Source organism: Schistocerca cancellata, chromosome 11 (genome assembly GCF_023864275.1).
Source record: "Schistocerca cancellata isolate TAMUIC-IGC-003103 chromosome 11, iqSchCanc2.1, whole genome shotgun sequence".
Taxonomy (NCBI): domain Eukaryota; kingdom Metazoa; phylum Arthropoda; class Insecta; order Orthoptera; family Acrididae; genus Schistocerca; species Schistocerca cancellata.
Window position 1 is genome coordinate 33,057,812 of NC_064636.1, and position 14,192 is coordinate 33,072,003.

Sequence of the window (14,192 nt, forward strand, 5' to 3'; positions counted from 1 at the left end):
ATACTGAACTTGAGGCTGAGTTAGCCCCTCTTCTAACTGTAATCTGTGATAGATGCATTGACCAAAGAACCGAGCCCAGTTCTTGGAAAAAGGCAAGCTCACACCTGTCTATTAGAAACATTGTAGAAATGTTCTACAAAACCACCATCCAGTATCCTTGACACTGATTTGTTGTAGAATCTTAGAACATATTCTGAGCTCAAATATAATGAGGTATCTGAAACAGAATGACCTCTTCAATGCCGACCAGCACGGATTCCCGAAGCATTGATCACATGTAACCCAACTCGCACTTTTCTCACATGACATACTGAAGGCTTTGGACTGAGGCAGTGAGGCAGATGCAGTATTTCTTGATTTCCGAGAAGCATTTGGCTCGGTGCCTCACCTACGCTTATTGTCAAAAGCACGAGCGTAGGGGTATGAAGTGAAGTTTGTGATTGGACTGAGGACTTTCTGGTAGGGAGGACACAGCATGTTACCTTGGATGGAGAGTCATTGTTAGATGTAGAAGTAACTTTGGGTGCGCCCCGGGGCAGTGCGTCAGAGCCCTTGCTAGTCTTGTTGTGTATTAATGATCTTGCGGACAACATTAATAGTAACCTCAGACTTTTTGCGGATGATGGAGTTATCTATAATGAAGTACTGTCTGAAAAAAGCTGCATGAATATTCAGTCAGATATTGATAAGATTTCAAACTACATTCACATTCATGCTCCGCAAGCCACCTGACGACGTGTGGCGGAGGGTACCTTGAGTACCTCTATCGGTTCTCCCTTCTATTCCAGTCTTGTGTTCGTGGAAAGGAGGATTGTTGCTATGCCTCTGTGTGGGCTCTAATTTCTCTGATTTTATCCTCACGGTCTCTTCGCGAGATTTACGTTGGAGGGAGCGATATACTGCTTGACTCCTCGGGGAAACTTTAACAAAAGCCCGTTTCGAGCTCCTGGGCGTCTCTCTTGCAGAGTCTTCCACTGGAGTTTATCTATCACCTCCGTAACGCTTTCGTGATTACTAAATGATCCTGTAAACGAAGCGCACTGCTCTCCGTCGGATCTTCTGTAGCTCTTCTGTGAACCGTATCTGCTACAGATCGCACACCGCTGAGCAGTATTCGAGCAGTGAGTGAACAAGTGTACTGTAACCTACTTCCTTTGTTTTCGGACTGCATTTCCTTAGGATTCTTCCAATGAATCTCAGCCGGGCATCTGCTTTACTGACGATCAACTTTATATGGTCATTCCATTTTAAATCTCTTCTAATGCCTACTCCCAAATAATTTATGTAATTAACTGCTTCCAGTTGCTGACCTGCAATATTGTAGCTAAATGATAAAGGATCTTTCTTTCTATGTATTCGCAGCACATTACACTTGTCTACATCGAGATTCAATTGCCATTCCCTGCACCATGCGTCAATTCATTGCAGATCCTCATGCATTACAGGACAATTTTCCATTGTTACAACCTCTCGATATATTACAGCATCATCTGTAAAAAGTGAACCGATGTTATCCACAAGGTCAATTGTGTATATTGTGAATAGCAACGGTCCTACGACACTCCCCTGCGGCACACCTGAAATCATTCTTACTTTGGAAGACTTCTCTCCATTGAGAATGACATGCTGCGTTCTGTTATCTAGGAACTCTTCAATCCAATCACAAAATTGGTCTGATAGTCCGTATGGTCTTACTTTGTTCATTAAACGACTGTGGGGAACTATATCAAACACCTTGCGGAGGTCAAGAAACATGGCCTCTACCTGGGAACTCGTGTCTATGGTCCTCTTGAGTCTCGGGGACGAATAGCGCGAGCTGGGATTCCCACGATCGTCTTTTTTGAAACCCATGCTGATTCCTACAGAGTAGATTTCTAGTCTCCAGAAAAGTCATTTTACTCAAACATAATAAGTGTTCCAAACTTATACAACTGATCGACGTTGAAGATATAGGTCTATAGTTTTATACATGACGTCCCTTCTTGAAATCGGGGATGACCTGTGCCCTTTTCCAGTCTTTTGGAATGCTACGCTCTTCTAGAGACCTACATGACACCACTGCAAGAAGGGGGGCAAATTCCTTTGCGTACTCTGTGTAAAATTGAACTGGTATCCCATCAGGTCCAGCGGCCTTCCCTCTTTCGAGCGATTTTAATTGTTTTTTATCCCTCTGTCATCTATTTTGATATCTACCATTTTGTCATCTGTACGGCAATCTAGAGAAGGAACTACAGTGCAGTCTTCCTCTGTGAAACAGGTTTGGAAAAAGACATTTAGTATTTCGGCCTTTAGTCTGTCATCCTCTGTTTCAGTACCATTTTGGTCACAGAGTGTCTGGACTTTTTTATCCACCTACTGCTTTGACAAAAGACTAAAATTCCATAGCATTTTCTGCCAAGTCAGTACACGGAACTGTACTTTTGAATTCGTTGAATGCTTCTCGCATAACCCTCCTTGCACTACATTTCGCTTTGTGTGTGTGTGTGTGTGTGTGTGTGTGTGTGTGTGTGTGTATATATATATATATATATATATATATATATATATATATATACACACACACACACACACACACACACACACAAAGCGAAATGTAGTGCAAGGAGGGTTAAGCGAGAAGCATTCAATGAATTCAAAAGTACAGTTCCGTGTACTGACTTGGCAGAAAATGCTATGGAATTATATATATATAAGTAAAAAGAAAGATGATGAGACTTACCAAACAAAAGCGCTGGCAGGTCGATAGACACACAAACATACACACAAAAATCTAGCTTTCGCAACCAACGGTTGCCTCGTCAGGAAAGAGGGAAGGAGAAGGGAAGACAAAAGGATATGGGTTTTAAGGGAGAGGGTAAGGAGTCATTCCAATCCCGGGAGCGGAAAGACTTACCTTAGGGGGAAAAAAGGACAGGTATACACTCGCACACACACACATATCCATCCGCATATACACAGACACAAGCAGTGTGTCTGCGTATATGTGGATGGATATGTGTGTGTGTGCGAGTGTATACCTGTCCTTTTTTCCCCCTAAGGTAAGTCTTTCCGCTCCCGGGATTGGAATGACTCCTTACCCTCTCCCTTAAAACCCATATCCTTTTGTCTTCCCTTCTCCTTCCCTCTTTCCTGACGAGGCAACCGTTGGTTGCGAAAGCTAGATTTTTGTGTGTATGTTTGTGTTTGTTTGTGTGTCTATCGACCTGCCAGCGCTTTTGTTTGGTAAGTCTCATCATCTTTCTTTTTAATTATAATTATATTTTTCCCACGTGGAATGTTTCCCTCTATTATATATATATATATATATATCCCCCCTGCAAGGGTTTGGCTATGTTTATGTTTGCTGTGAAGTTCCCTTTGCTTCCGCTCAAAGATTGCCAGCTTGTTCTAAATGTTCAGAAATGTAAAATTTTGCACTTCGTATGAATGTAATATCCGTGAGTCACTGTTGGAATCTGCCAACCCGTACAATCAGCTGGGTGTAACACTTCGTAGGGATATGAAGTGGAATGTTCACGTAGGCTTAGTCGTGGGTAAAGCAGGTGGTTTATTATTTGAATACTGGGGAAGTGCAATCAGCCTACAAAGGAGATTACTTACGAATCACTCATGAGGTCAGTACTAGAATATTGGCGAAACGTGTGAGAGTGATACCAGATAGGGCTAACAGAGGATATTGAAAGTATACAGTGAAGGACAGCACAAATGTTCACTGTTTGGGGAGTGTGTCACTGAGATACTGAAGGAACTGAACTAGAAGACTCTTGAATTTAAACATAAACTATACCAAAAAAGTCTATAATGAAGTTCCAGGAACCGGATTTAAATGATGACTCTAGGAATATACTGCAACCTGGTATGTACTGCTCACATAGGGATCATTAGGATAAGATTAGAATAATTACTGCATACACAGAGGCATTCAAATGATCATTCTTCCTGCACTCCACAAGTCATGGACTAACACATGTTGCTTTATGGTAAACAGCTTTGTCATGCTGACAGAATCATCACCTACAGAACTGTTCCTCTGCCATACGCAGGACACAATGGAAGTTTTACATTCTCTTCCACATCTATCTATTTTTTTTTTTTTAAGCACAGTAGCGGGACCACACAATAAGCATGAGAAACACCCTCATATTCCTGAAATGGACTGACCTTCTCATAGTCCCCGCGTATAGTTGAACACTTACAGGCCAAGTTAGAATGTCGACTTCGTTCCAGCATCTGACATCATTTCCTTCTCCGGTTTTATTTTCTGAGGAAGAAGGGGCTGCCATTCCTCCAGACACTCGGACACCTCGTTGAAGGAGCCTTAGCAGAGTTCAAACCGGCTAAAGGTGGAAGAGGGACACATCCTATATTAATGTCCGCTAATAGGTATCCAGATAATTTTGATAAGGACTTTGTTTTATAAACGTACTAAACAAATGACATTGTAATTCTGTCAGAGACAGCGAAGGACCTGCAAGAGCAGCCGAAGGGAATGGACAGTGTCTTGAAAGGAGGATATAAGACAAACATCAACAAAAGCAAAACGAGGATAATGGAATGTAGTCGAATTAAGTTGGGTGATGCTGAGGGAATTAGATTAGGAAATGAGACGCTTAAAGTAATAAAGGAGTTTTGCCATTTGGGGAGCAAAATAACTGATGATGGTCGAAGTAGAGAGGATATTAAATGTAGACTAGCAAGAGAAATTTGCTAACATCGACTATAGATGTGTCAGGAATCCGTTTCTGAAAGTATTTGTGTGGAGTGTAGCCATGTATGGAAGTGAAACGTGGACAATAACTAGTTTGGACACGAAGAGAATAGAATCTTTCGAAATGTGGTGCTACAGAAGAATGCTGAAGATTAGATGGGTAGATCACGTAACTAATGAGGAGGTATTGAATAGAATTGGGGAAAAGAGGATTTTGTGGCACAACTTTACTAGAAGAAGGGATCGGTTGGTAGGAGATGCTCTGAGGCATGAAGGGATCACCAATTTAGTACCGGAGGGCAGCGTGGAGGGTAAAAATCGTAGAGGGAGACCAAGAGATGAATACACTAACCAGATTCGGAAGGATGTAGGCTGCAGATGATGATGAAGAAATTGACGAAATGTATGATGAGATAAAAGAAATTATTCAGGTAGTGAAGGCATACGAAAATTTAATAGTCATGGGTGACTGGAATTCGACAGTAGGAAAAGGAAGAGAAGGAAACGTGGTAGGTGAATATGGATTGGGGGCTAAGAAATGAAAGAGGAAGCTGCCTGGTAGAATTTTGCACAGAGCATAACTTAATCATAGCTAACACTTGGGTCATGAATCATGAAAGAAGGTTGTATACATGGAACAACCCTGCATACTAGGTGGTTTCAGATAGATTATATAATGGTAAGACAGAGATTTAGGAACCAGGTTTTAAATTATAAGACATTTCCAGGGGCAGATGTGGACTCTGACTACAGTCTATTGGTTATAAACTGTAGATTAAAACTGAAGAAACTGCAAAAAGGTGGGAATTTAAGGAGATGGGACCTAGACAAACTGAAACAACCAGAGGTTGTACAGAGTTTCAGGGAGAGCAAAAGGGAACAATTGACAGGAATGGGGGAAAGAAATACAGTAGAAGAAGAATGGGAGCCCGCATCTCGTGGTCGTGCGGTAGCGTTCTCGCTTCCCACGCCCGGGTTCCCGGGTTCGATTCCTGGCAGGGTCAGGGATTTTCTCTGCCTCGTGATGGCTGGGAGTTGTGTGCTGTCCTTAGGTTAGTTAGGTTTAAGAAGTTCTGAGTTCTAGGGGACTTATGACCACAGCAGTTGAGTCCCATAGTGCTCAGAGCCATTTGAACCTTTTTTTGAAGAATGGGTAGCTTTGAGGAATGAGATAGTGAAGGCAGCAGAGCATCAAATAGGTAAAAAGACGAGGGCTAGTAGAAATCCTTGGGTAACAGAAGATATACTGAATTTAATTGATGAAAGGAGAAAATATAAAAATGCAGTAAATGAAGCAGGCAAAAAGGAATAAAACGTCTCAAAAATAAGATCGACAGGAAGTGCAAAATGGCTAAGCAGGGATGGCTAGAGGACAAATGTAAGGATGTAGACGCTTACCTCACTAGGGGTAAGATAGATACTGCCTACAGGAAAATTAGAGAGACCTCTGGAGAAAAGAGAACCACTTGTATGAATATCAAGAGCTCAGATGGAAACCCAGTTCTAAGCAAAGAAGGGAAAGCACAAAGGTGGAAGGAGTATATAGAGGGTCTATACAGGGGCGATGTTCTTGAGGACAATATTATGGAAATGGAAGAGGAGGTAGATGAAGATGAAATGGGAGATACGATACTGCGTGAAGAGTTTGGCAGAGCACTGAAAGACCTAAGTCGAAACAAGGACCCGGTAGTAGACAACATTGCATTAGAACTACTGACAGCCTTGGGAGAGCCAGTCCTAACACAACCCTACCATCTGGTGAGCAAGATGTGTGAGACACATTCCCTCAGACTTCAAGAATAATATAATAATGCCAATCCCAAGGAAAGCAAGTGTTGACAGATGAGAAATTTACCGAACTATCAGTTTAATAAGTCACAGTTGCAAAATACTAAGGTGAATTCTTTACAGAAGAATGGAAAAACTGATAGAAACCGACCTCGGGGAAGATCAGTTTGGATTCCTTAGAAATGTTGGGACACGTGAGGCAATACTGACCCTACGACTTACCTTAGAAGAAAGATTAAGCAAAGGCAAACTTACGTTTCTAGCATTTGTAGACTTAGAGAAAGCTTTTGACAATGTTGACTGGAATACTCTCTTTCAAATTCTGAAGGTGGCAGGGGTAAAATACAGGGAGCGAAAGGCTATTTACAATTTGTACAGAAAGCAGATAGCAGTTATAAGAGTCGAGGGACATGAAAGGGAAGCAGTGGTTGGGAAGGGAGTGAGACAGGTTTGTAGCCTATCCCCGATGTTATTCAATCTGTATATTGAGCAAGCAGTAAAGAAAACAAAAGAAAAGTTCGGAGGAGGTATTAAAATCCATGGAGAAGAAATAAAAACGTTGAGGTTCGCCGATGACATTGTAATTCTGTCAGAGACAGCAAAGGACTTGGAAGAGCAGTTGAACGGAATGGACGGTGTCTTGAAAGGAGTGTATAAGATGAACATCAACAAAGGCAAAACGAGGATAACGGAATGTAGCCGAATTAAGTCGGGTGATGCTGAGGGAATTAGATTAGGAAATGAGACACTTAAAGTAGTAAAGGAGTTTTGCTATTTGGGGAGCAAAATAACTGATGATGGTTGAAGTAGAGAGGATATAAAATGTAGACTGGCAATGGCAAGGAAAGCGTTTCTGTAGAGGAGAAATTTGTTAACATCGAGTATAGATTTAAGTGTCAGGAAGTCGTTTCTGAAAGTATTTGTATGGAGTGTAGCCATGTATGGAAGTGAAATCTTCACTTGAAGATAATGGGTACGAAACCCTTCGAAACGTTGCGAGAAGACGACGCCTTTACTTGGCTGATCACCCGAGAAGATTTCACGAATGGAATACGCCGAGAAAGTCTCAAATCACATTGAACGATAAATAGTTTGCACAAGAAAAGAATAGAAGCTTTCGAAATGTGGTGCTACGGAAGAATGCTGAAGATTAGATGGGTAGATCACACAACTAATGAGGAGGTATTGAATAGAATTGGGGAGAAGAGGATTTTGTGGCACGACTTGACAAGAAGAAGGGACCGGTTGGTAGGACATGTTCTGAGGCATCAAGGGATCACCAATTTAGTATTGGAGGGCAGCATGGAGGGTAAATATTGTAGAGGGAGAGCAAGAGATGAGTACACTAAGCAGATTCAGAAGGATGTGGGTTGCAGTAGGTACTGGGAGATGAAGAAGCTTACACAGGATAGAGTAGCATGGAAAGCTGCATCAAATCAGTCTCTGGACTGAGGACCCCAATAACAACAACAACAAACAAACAAATCATAAAGTTGACTCACTAAGGATGTCTGGTTAGATGTAAGAGAGGTTGCCAAGGCCATAATCTTGTCACATGAAATAAATAAAAACTGTACTAGAAATATAATATTCAGAAGTAAATTACATACTTCTGATAGTCCTAAACTGTTAGATACAATTTTTGGTACCGGGTATTTACTAATGAGTTCATTCTTGTTTTCAGACCCAGTTCAAGACGGAGTTTATGTTGCTGGATGAAGAAAGTGACATGTTGGAACCAGAAATACAAGCGGTACCGCTGAGGCATAGCTACGGTGTGCAGAAGAAAGGACCACACAGGGACAAGCTACAGGACGCTGTCGATAAAGCCGTCCACATAATTCATCACGCCTCGCGGAAACGCACCAATCCGTCTGCGGCCTTCGGTGAACACGTGGCCGATAAGTTGTCACGTTACAGTGACTTGATCAGATCTGAAGTCGAATTCAAAATTAGTGAGATACTGTACAAAGCAGATATGAAGATGCTTCGAAGTGAAAGTGGTCAGTCTGCGACGACTTTCTGTCCACCTTCGCCCGAAGTTGTTTTCAGTGACGGCTCGAATTGACCGTCGCCTCAGTACGGCGTTTGGAAAGAGCTCTGCAGTTACGAATGGCGTACCGCGAAGATGTCGACGGCAGATCGGAGATCTTCCCTGCTCCTTTCTCGAAAGGAATCTTTCGTCCTTCTCCGACTGCGCGTCGGCCGTACCCGGTGGGCTCGGTCACCTCCTCTGGCGAGAGGGTCCATCCCGTTCTCGTGGCACCTCTCTGTCGGTGGTGTGTATCCTGTTAAGGGTGCCCAACTTCACTGCTTTGTGGTGGACATTGAAGATTGACAACACCCTGCCACTGCTGCTACTTGACAGCTTGTGAACAGCAGATTTGTTTTGACATTTTATTTGAGACTGCTCGACAGGTATGGAAGTTGGCTTCCAACCGCAGGACTGAAACTGAGAGGGGGTCAGTGCACCACTCCTGCCTCATTGGGTTTCCTTACCTTTTGACATTTATTATCCCTCCTCCTGTTGCTTACCTGTTTGCCTTGCTGCCTGCCTCAGATGGCACTTTCAATTTGGCAGCCTGTCATTTTCTTCTCCTGGAAATCTTTTGGCTTTGATTGTTACAGGGAAAAACAGAAATTATCACCACGGCTTTTAGTCCCATTACAACCTCCCCAAAAATTTATTAATTAAATCATTTATTCATGTATGTACAGCAAAGCAGGGCAGATGTAGACATATTTGCTGTTATAAGAACTGCAGCAGCAAGTTATAATTATATTATAAGTGTGTTGCTAGATGTATAAACTTTTTGTAAGATTCATCTCGTCATCGTTGAGCTCGTAGTGAGCGACTTGCCAACCGTCCATTTTTTAATTAATTTATTATTTATTAATTTTTTATTACATATTTTGTGTAAATTCATCGTTCTCTCTCTATAGTTGTAAATAACAATAAAACATTAAAATAAACGTTTTATTTTATTTCAAATTTACCTTAATGAATTCCTTGAGTCCTTCTACCAACATGTTGAAAACTTTGCTATTAAGAGGCACGTAGATGAGAAGTTCACTTTGAAAAGTTATGTCATGTATTTCTGTGTATCACCGGTAACAAAAAACCAAAGGGCAATCTCCTCTCTTGTTGTAAATGGTATACAATCTCTCGTATTAGTGGTGACCTTCCCAATTTTTCAACTGCTTGCTTTCACTGTGTTTTCAAACTGGTGTTTCAACATTCTACTGAAATTCTCTAAAAGAATTGTATCACTCCACAATTTAGTTTCAGAAGCAGTTCACTTGCTTAAAGAAGAGCAGGTCCACACAGCTTGATTTGTCATTTCATGTGGAATGCAGAGGGACGAGATCCGCAGTCACTCCCATTACTGCAGCTCGCTTTCGTCTATTTTGTGGCAGTGCAGCGGCAAGGAAATGTATTGCTGCAAACATTACCAACTAACAGTGGCTGGCAACATAGTCAAACTTGAGTCTGTAATTCATGTGACTGGGCAATACTGTCAGTGATATGTAGTTTCTGTGGCCCGTCTAAGTACACCTTTATGGACTACTGGCACCGTCTGCAAATTTTTATGAGATGCGGTCATTACTTGTTAAGCATTTCTGGTTTTGTGGTCAGAATATTGTGGTGTGTCATTGTTTCTCTTTTGATACTTAATGCAGTTAATTCCCCCTTAATGCAGTTAATTCCCCCCCCCCCTCTCTCTCTCTCTCTCTCTCTCTCTCTCTCTCTCTCTCTCTCTCTCTCTCATGAGAGAGAGAGAGAGAGAGAGAGAGAGAGAGAGAGAGAGAAACTGCTTAAACTACAGTCCGATACAAGGATTACCTCAAAAGTAAGGTCTCCTGTTTTTTTTATAAGTACGTAACTCTGTTTGTATCGCAGTTGGACACACTGTTATGAAGAGTGCTTCACGCACTGTGTGTAAACATGAGCACTCCGCGCTGAGACGCTCATTCTTGGCTTGGCAGCCGTTGAGAATGGAGCTCCCGTTGGATGTTACCGCCAAGTGCGAATTGCGCACAGTTATTCGGTTTTTGAATGCAAAGGGCACTGCACCAATTGAAATTCATTGCCAATTGACAGAAGTGTATGGTGAGTTGTGCATGGATGTCAGAAATGTTCGTAAGTGACTTAGAGAGTTTGCAGCTGGTCGGACCGAAATTCACGACGAACAAAGGAGCGGGAGACCATAAATTTCTGAGGAGAAAGTATTGAAGGTTGAGCAAAGCATGCGTGGAGATTGATGGATCACTCCAGATCTCTGCACGTGCAGCAACGAATTGATGCTTCCCGCGCATTTCTTCACCGCCTTGCAACCGAACAGGACGACTTTCTCGACTCAGTTGTCACGGGTGACAAAACCTGGGCATACCACTTTACACCTGAGGCCAAGCGACAATCACGCCAGTGGCGGCATCCTTCTTCGCCAAAGCCGCGGAAATTCAAACACACACATTCTGCCTGTAAAGTCGTGACAACCGTTTTTTGGGATAGGAAAGGGGTATTGTTGGTCGACTTTATGCCCACTGGGACCACAATTAACACTGACAGGTACTGTGAGACTCTGAAAAAACTCAAACGGGCAATTCAAAACCGGAAAAGGGGAATGTTGAGCAAGGGCGTACACATTCTCCGTGACAACGCTCGCCCACACATTGCTCGGCAAACCGTTGCTCTCCTGCAACATTTTCAGTGGAACATAATCACCCACCCACCCTATAGTCCAGTGACTATCACTTTTTCCCTAGGTTAAAAGAACATTTGGCTGGAAAGCAATTCAGCTTCGACGACAAGGTGAAAGAAAAGGTTCATAACTTTCTGAAGAGCATGGCGGCGAGCTGGTATGATGTGGGCATACAAAAAATGCCACAGCGTCTAGAAAAATGCAGTGACACAAATGGTGATTATGTCGAAAAACAGCTAAATGTTCAACCTGTAAACTGATGTAAACCATTGTAGAAATAAACAGGTCTATGTACTTATAAAAAAAAAATAGGAGCCTTTACTTGTGGGATCACCCTTGTAGTTGGTGTCCGTTACTTGCCACTACAAGGTTGCCTCATCGGCTGCCAGCTGGTTATATATGACACATAGCAAGGCAGGTCACTTGGGTCACTCCACAAATGCTCTTAATATGAAACTCTGATCATATTGGAAATGGTTGCCACGATGTATGTCAGGAATGCGAGATGTTATGTCAACAGCTGATTTTAAGTGAGCAATGACTAAACTGTGGCAGATGACAAATTTTGTAGCCCCGAATTTGAACTCGTGTCCTAAGTTAACTACAACCTCGTGATGTGCAATGTATCTGAGAAAGTGGCAGAATTAAAATCATTATTGCTTTGATGACGGTTATTGAAGCTCACCTCAATGAGCAAGCCCAAGACAGAAAAAATGCAGTTTCAATTCTAAAAGCAAACTAATTTCTCGCTACCATTGGTTACCTGAAACTATCCTCAAACTGGTTACATGAGCTGTCACGTTACCAATCTATCATCAGTTCTTGTTGGGACTCAGTTACAGTTTATGGGTGATACAGGCAGATTCCAAACAAAAAAAGTGATATTTGGAAGAAAAATAAAGCATTATGATGATGAAAATGATGCAGCAGACAATAAATTTAAAAAAATTGAACCAATTAATTGAATAAAAATGTTAAACTCTTTTGATTAGATTTAAAAATAAAAATTCACTATATTTGAATAGATTCAAACCTGTGAACTTCTACACCTCAAGTTAGTACACTAACCATTGCACTGCGACACAACCTTGGGTTAGGTAGTTATTATAGCTGTGGTGACCCAGTCTCAGTGGTGGATTGCAGCCTTCTCAAATTCAGCTTCACTCAGTGTCGTGCAAAGCTTTTCTAATGGAAGCCAAGCTGATCTCTGTGATTATGGTAACAGTATATGTGACATGAATCACGCTTTGTATGGAAATATCCAGTAGTCTTTCATCAGTGCTGTGAATGAAAAGTGTGTGTTTCATTAGCATCGTTGTGTGTGTGTGTGTGTGTGTGTGTGTGTGTGTGTGTGTGTGTGAGTGAGATGCATACGCAGTTCTTTCTTTTCTTGGGCTGGTCATTTGTGTAGAACCTAAAATGAAACTCCATTAAGATATTTTGGCTGAAACACCACCATCCAAAAAAATTGAAAAATCAACTTTAATGTGACTGACGGACAAGCATTTGACTCAAAATTGCTGGGCTCAATAGATGATTGAAAACTGAGCATTTTTCGTCATTGTGTATGTGATCTGCAAATGCATATTTTCATAGGAATCAAGGAAAGAAACCTCAACATCTGATGCTTATGCACAAATGAGATAATCACAGTTAGGTGAAAGTGCTACTGACATAATGCCCGAGACACGTGGCTCGAGAACAGGAAACCTGTGTGTTTCCTGCATTCTGCAGTTTAGTTTCTTTTTCCTCTCTTTCTATTTTTTCCCATTTTGAAATTGGTTGGAATTCAAGCATTAATAATGTAAGTATATGAGTAAAGGATAGTAACATGGCATCCAAATAAATCCTGATAACTTTGCTTTGTCACGTTTACTCACCTTATCATATCTTTTCACTTCCTTTCGAACAGCCAGATGGATGGTACTTCATAATATAACATATGAATGTTCGAAACAGATATACTTGTGACACTGAGAACGTCTATTGAATGCAGGCTTCTTGCCAACTACATTATCATTTCCAAAGATTCAGCACCAGACAGACTTAGTATACGTCTAAAATGTCCTCCATTCAGAAATTAATTTTGATGCGTGCCACACCCATGGTGCTGAGTGATAAATTCACAGCTGTCTTATTCAGATTTGTTTTGATATAAGGCTTAAAATTTTAATTTTGGACTAATTCAAGTTGTTTGGGAAATTAATTTGCCTACCAAATTATTATTATTATTACTGATTTACTTGCCTTGTTAACCTAGCTATTCCTACCAGTTTCAATACATAACACTTAAGTGCCTGGCAGAGTAGTCATCAAACTACCTTCAGGCTGTTTCTCTACTGTTCCACTTTTGAACAGTGCACGAGAAAAACAAACACTTAAATCTTTCTGTGAGACCTTAGATTTCTCTTATTTTATTACAGTAATCATGCCCCCCCCCCTCCTCCCCCATCCCCTCCTCCCATTCCCTGCGTGGAGGAGGAAATTGGTGACTGAAATTTCTTAAAAAAATGTCCCCACAACAAAAAACACCTGTATTTTAATGACTGCCTCCCCAACTTGCATATCGTGTGTGACACACTCTCCCCTATTTTGAAATAATACAAAATGAGCTGCCCATATTTCAACTCTTTCAATGTCCACCATTAATCTCTGCTGGTAGGGATTCCATACCATGCATGAATACTCCAGAAGAGGATGGGCAGACATAGTGGAGGAAGTCTCTTAAGTGGATCTGTGGCATATGTAGGTTTTATGCCAATAAAACAGTCTTCGGTTTGCCTACTATACACTATTTTCTTTGTGGTTTAAGTTGTTTATAATTATAATACGTAGATATTCAGTTGAATTGACAACTGTTAGATTGGAATGATTTATTATGTAAAGAAAATTTAATGGATTCCTTTTAGTACTCACATGGATTACCACAGACTTTTCATTTAGAGTCAGTTTTCACATTTTGAGCCATACAGGTATCTTGTCTAAATTATTTA

At 41.3% G+C, this 14,192-nt stretch overlaps 2 protein-coding genes across 2 annotated transcripts in view; both read left to right on the top strand.

Annotated features, from left to right (window-relative positions):
* Positions 1-9,469, top strand: part of LOC126108924 (uncharacterized) — a 32,132-nt gene extending 22,663 nt beyond the window's left edge. The window contains exon 2 of the mRNA XM_049914293.1: positions 8,181-9,469. Within this exon, the coding sequence (XP_049770250.1) occupies positions 8,181-8,564 (384 nt within the window). The 3' untranslated portion in view covers positions 8,565-9,469. The remainder of the gene's footprint in view (positions 1-8,180) is intronic.
* LOC126108921 (tRNA-dihydrouridine(47) synthase [NAD(P)(+)]-like) overlaps positions 1-14,192 on the top strand; it is a 196,752-nt gene that overhangs the window by 47,997 nt on the left and 134,563 nt on the right. The window lies entirely within an intron of this gene.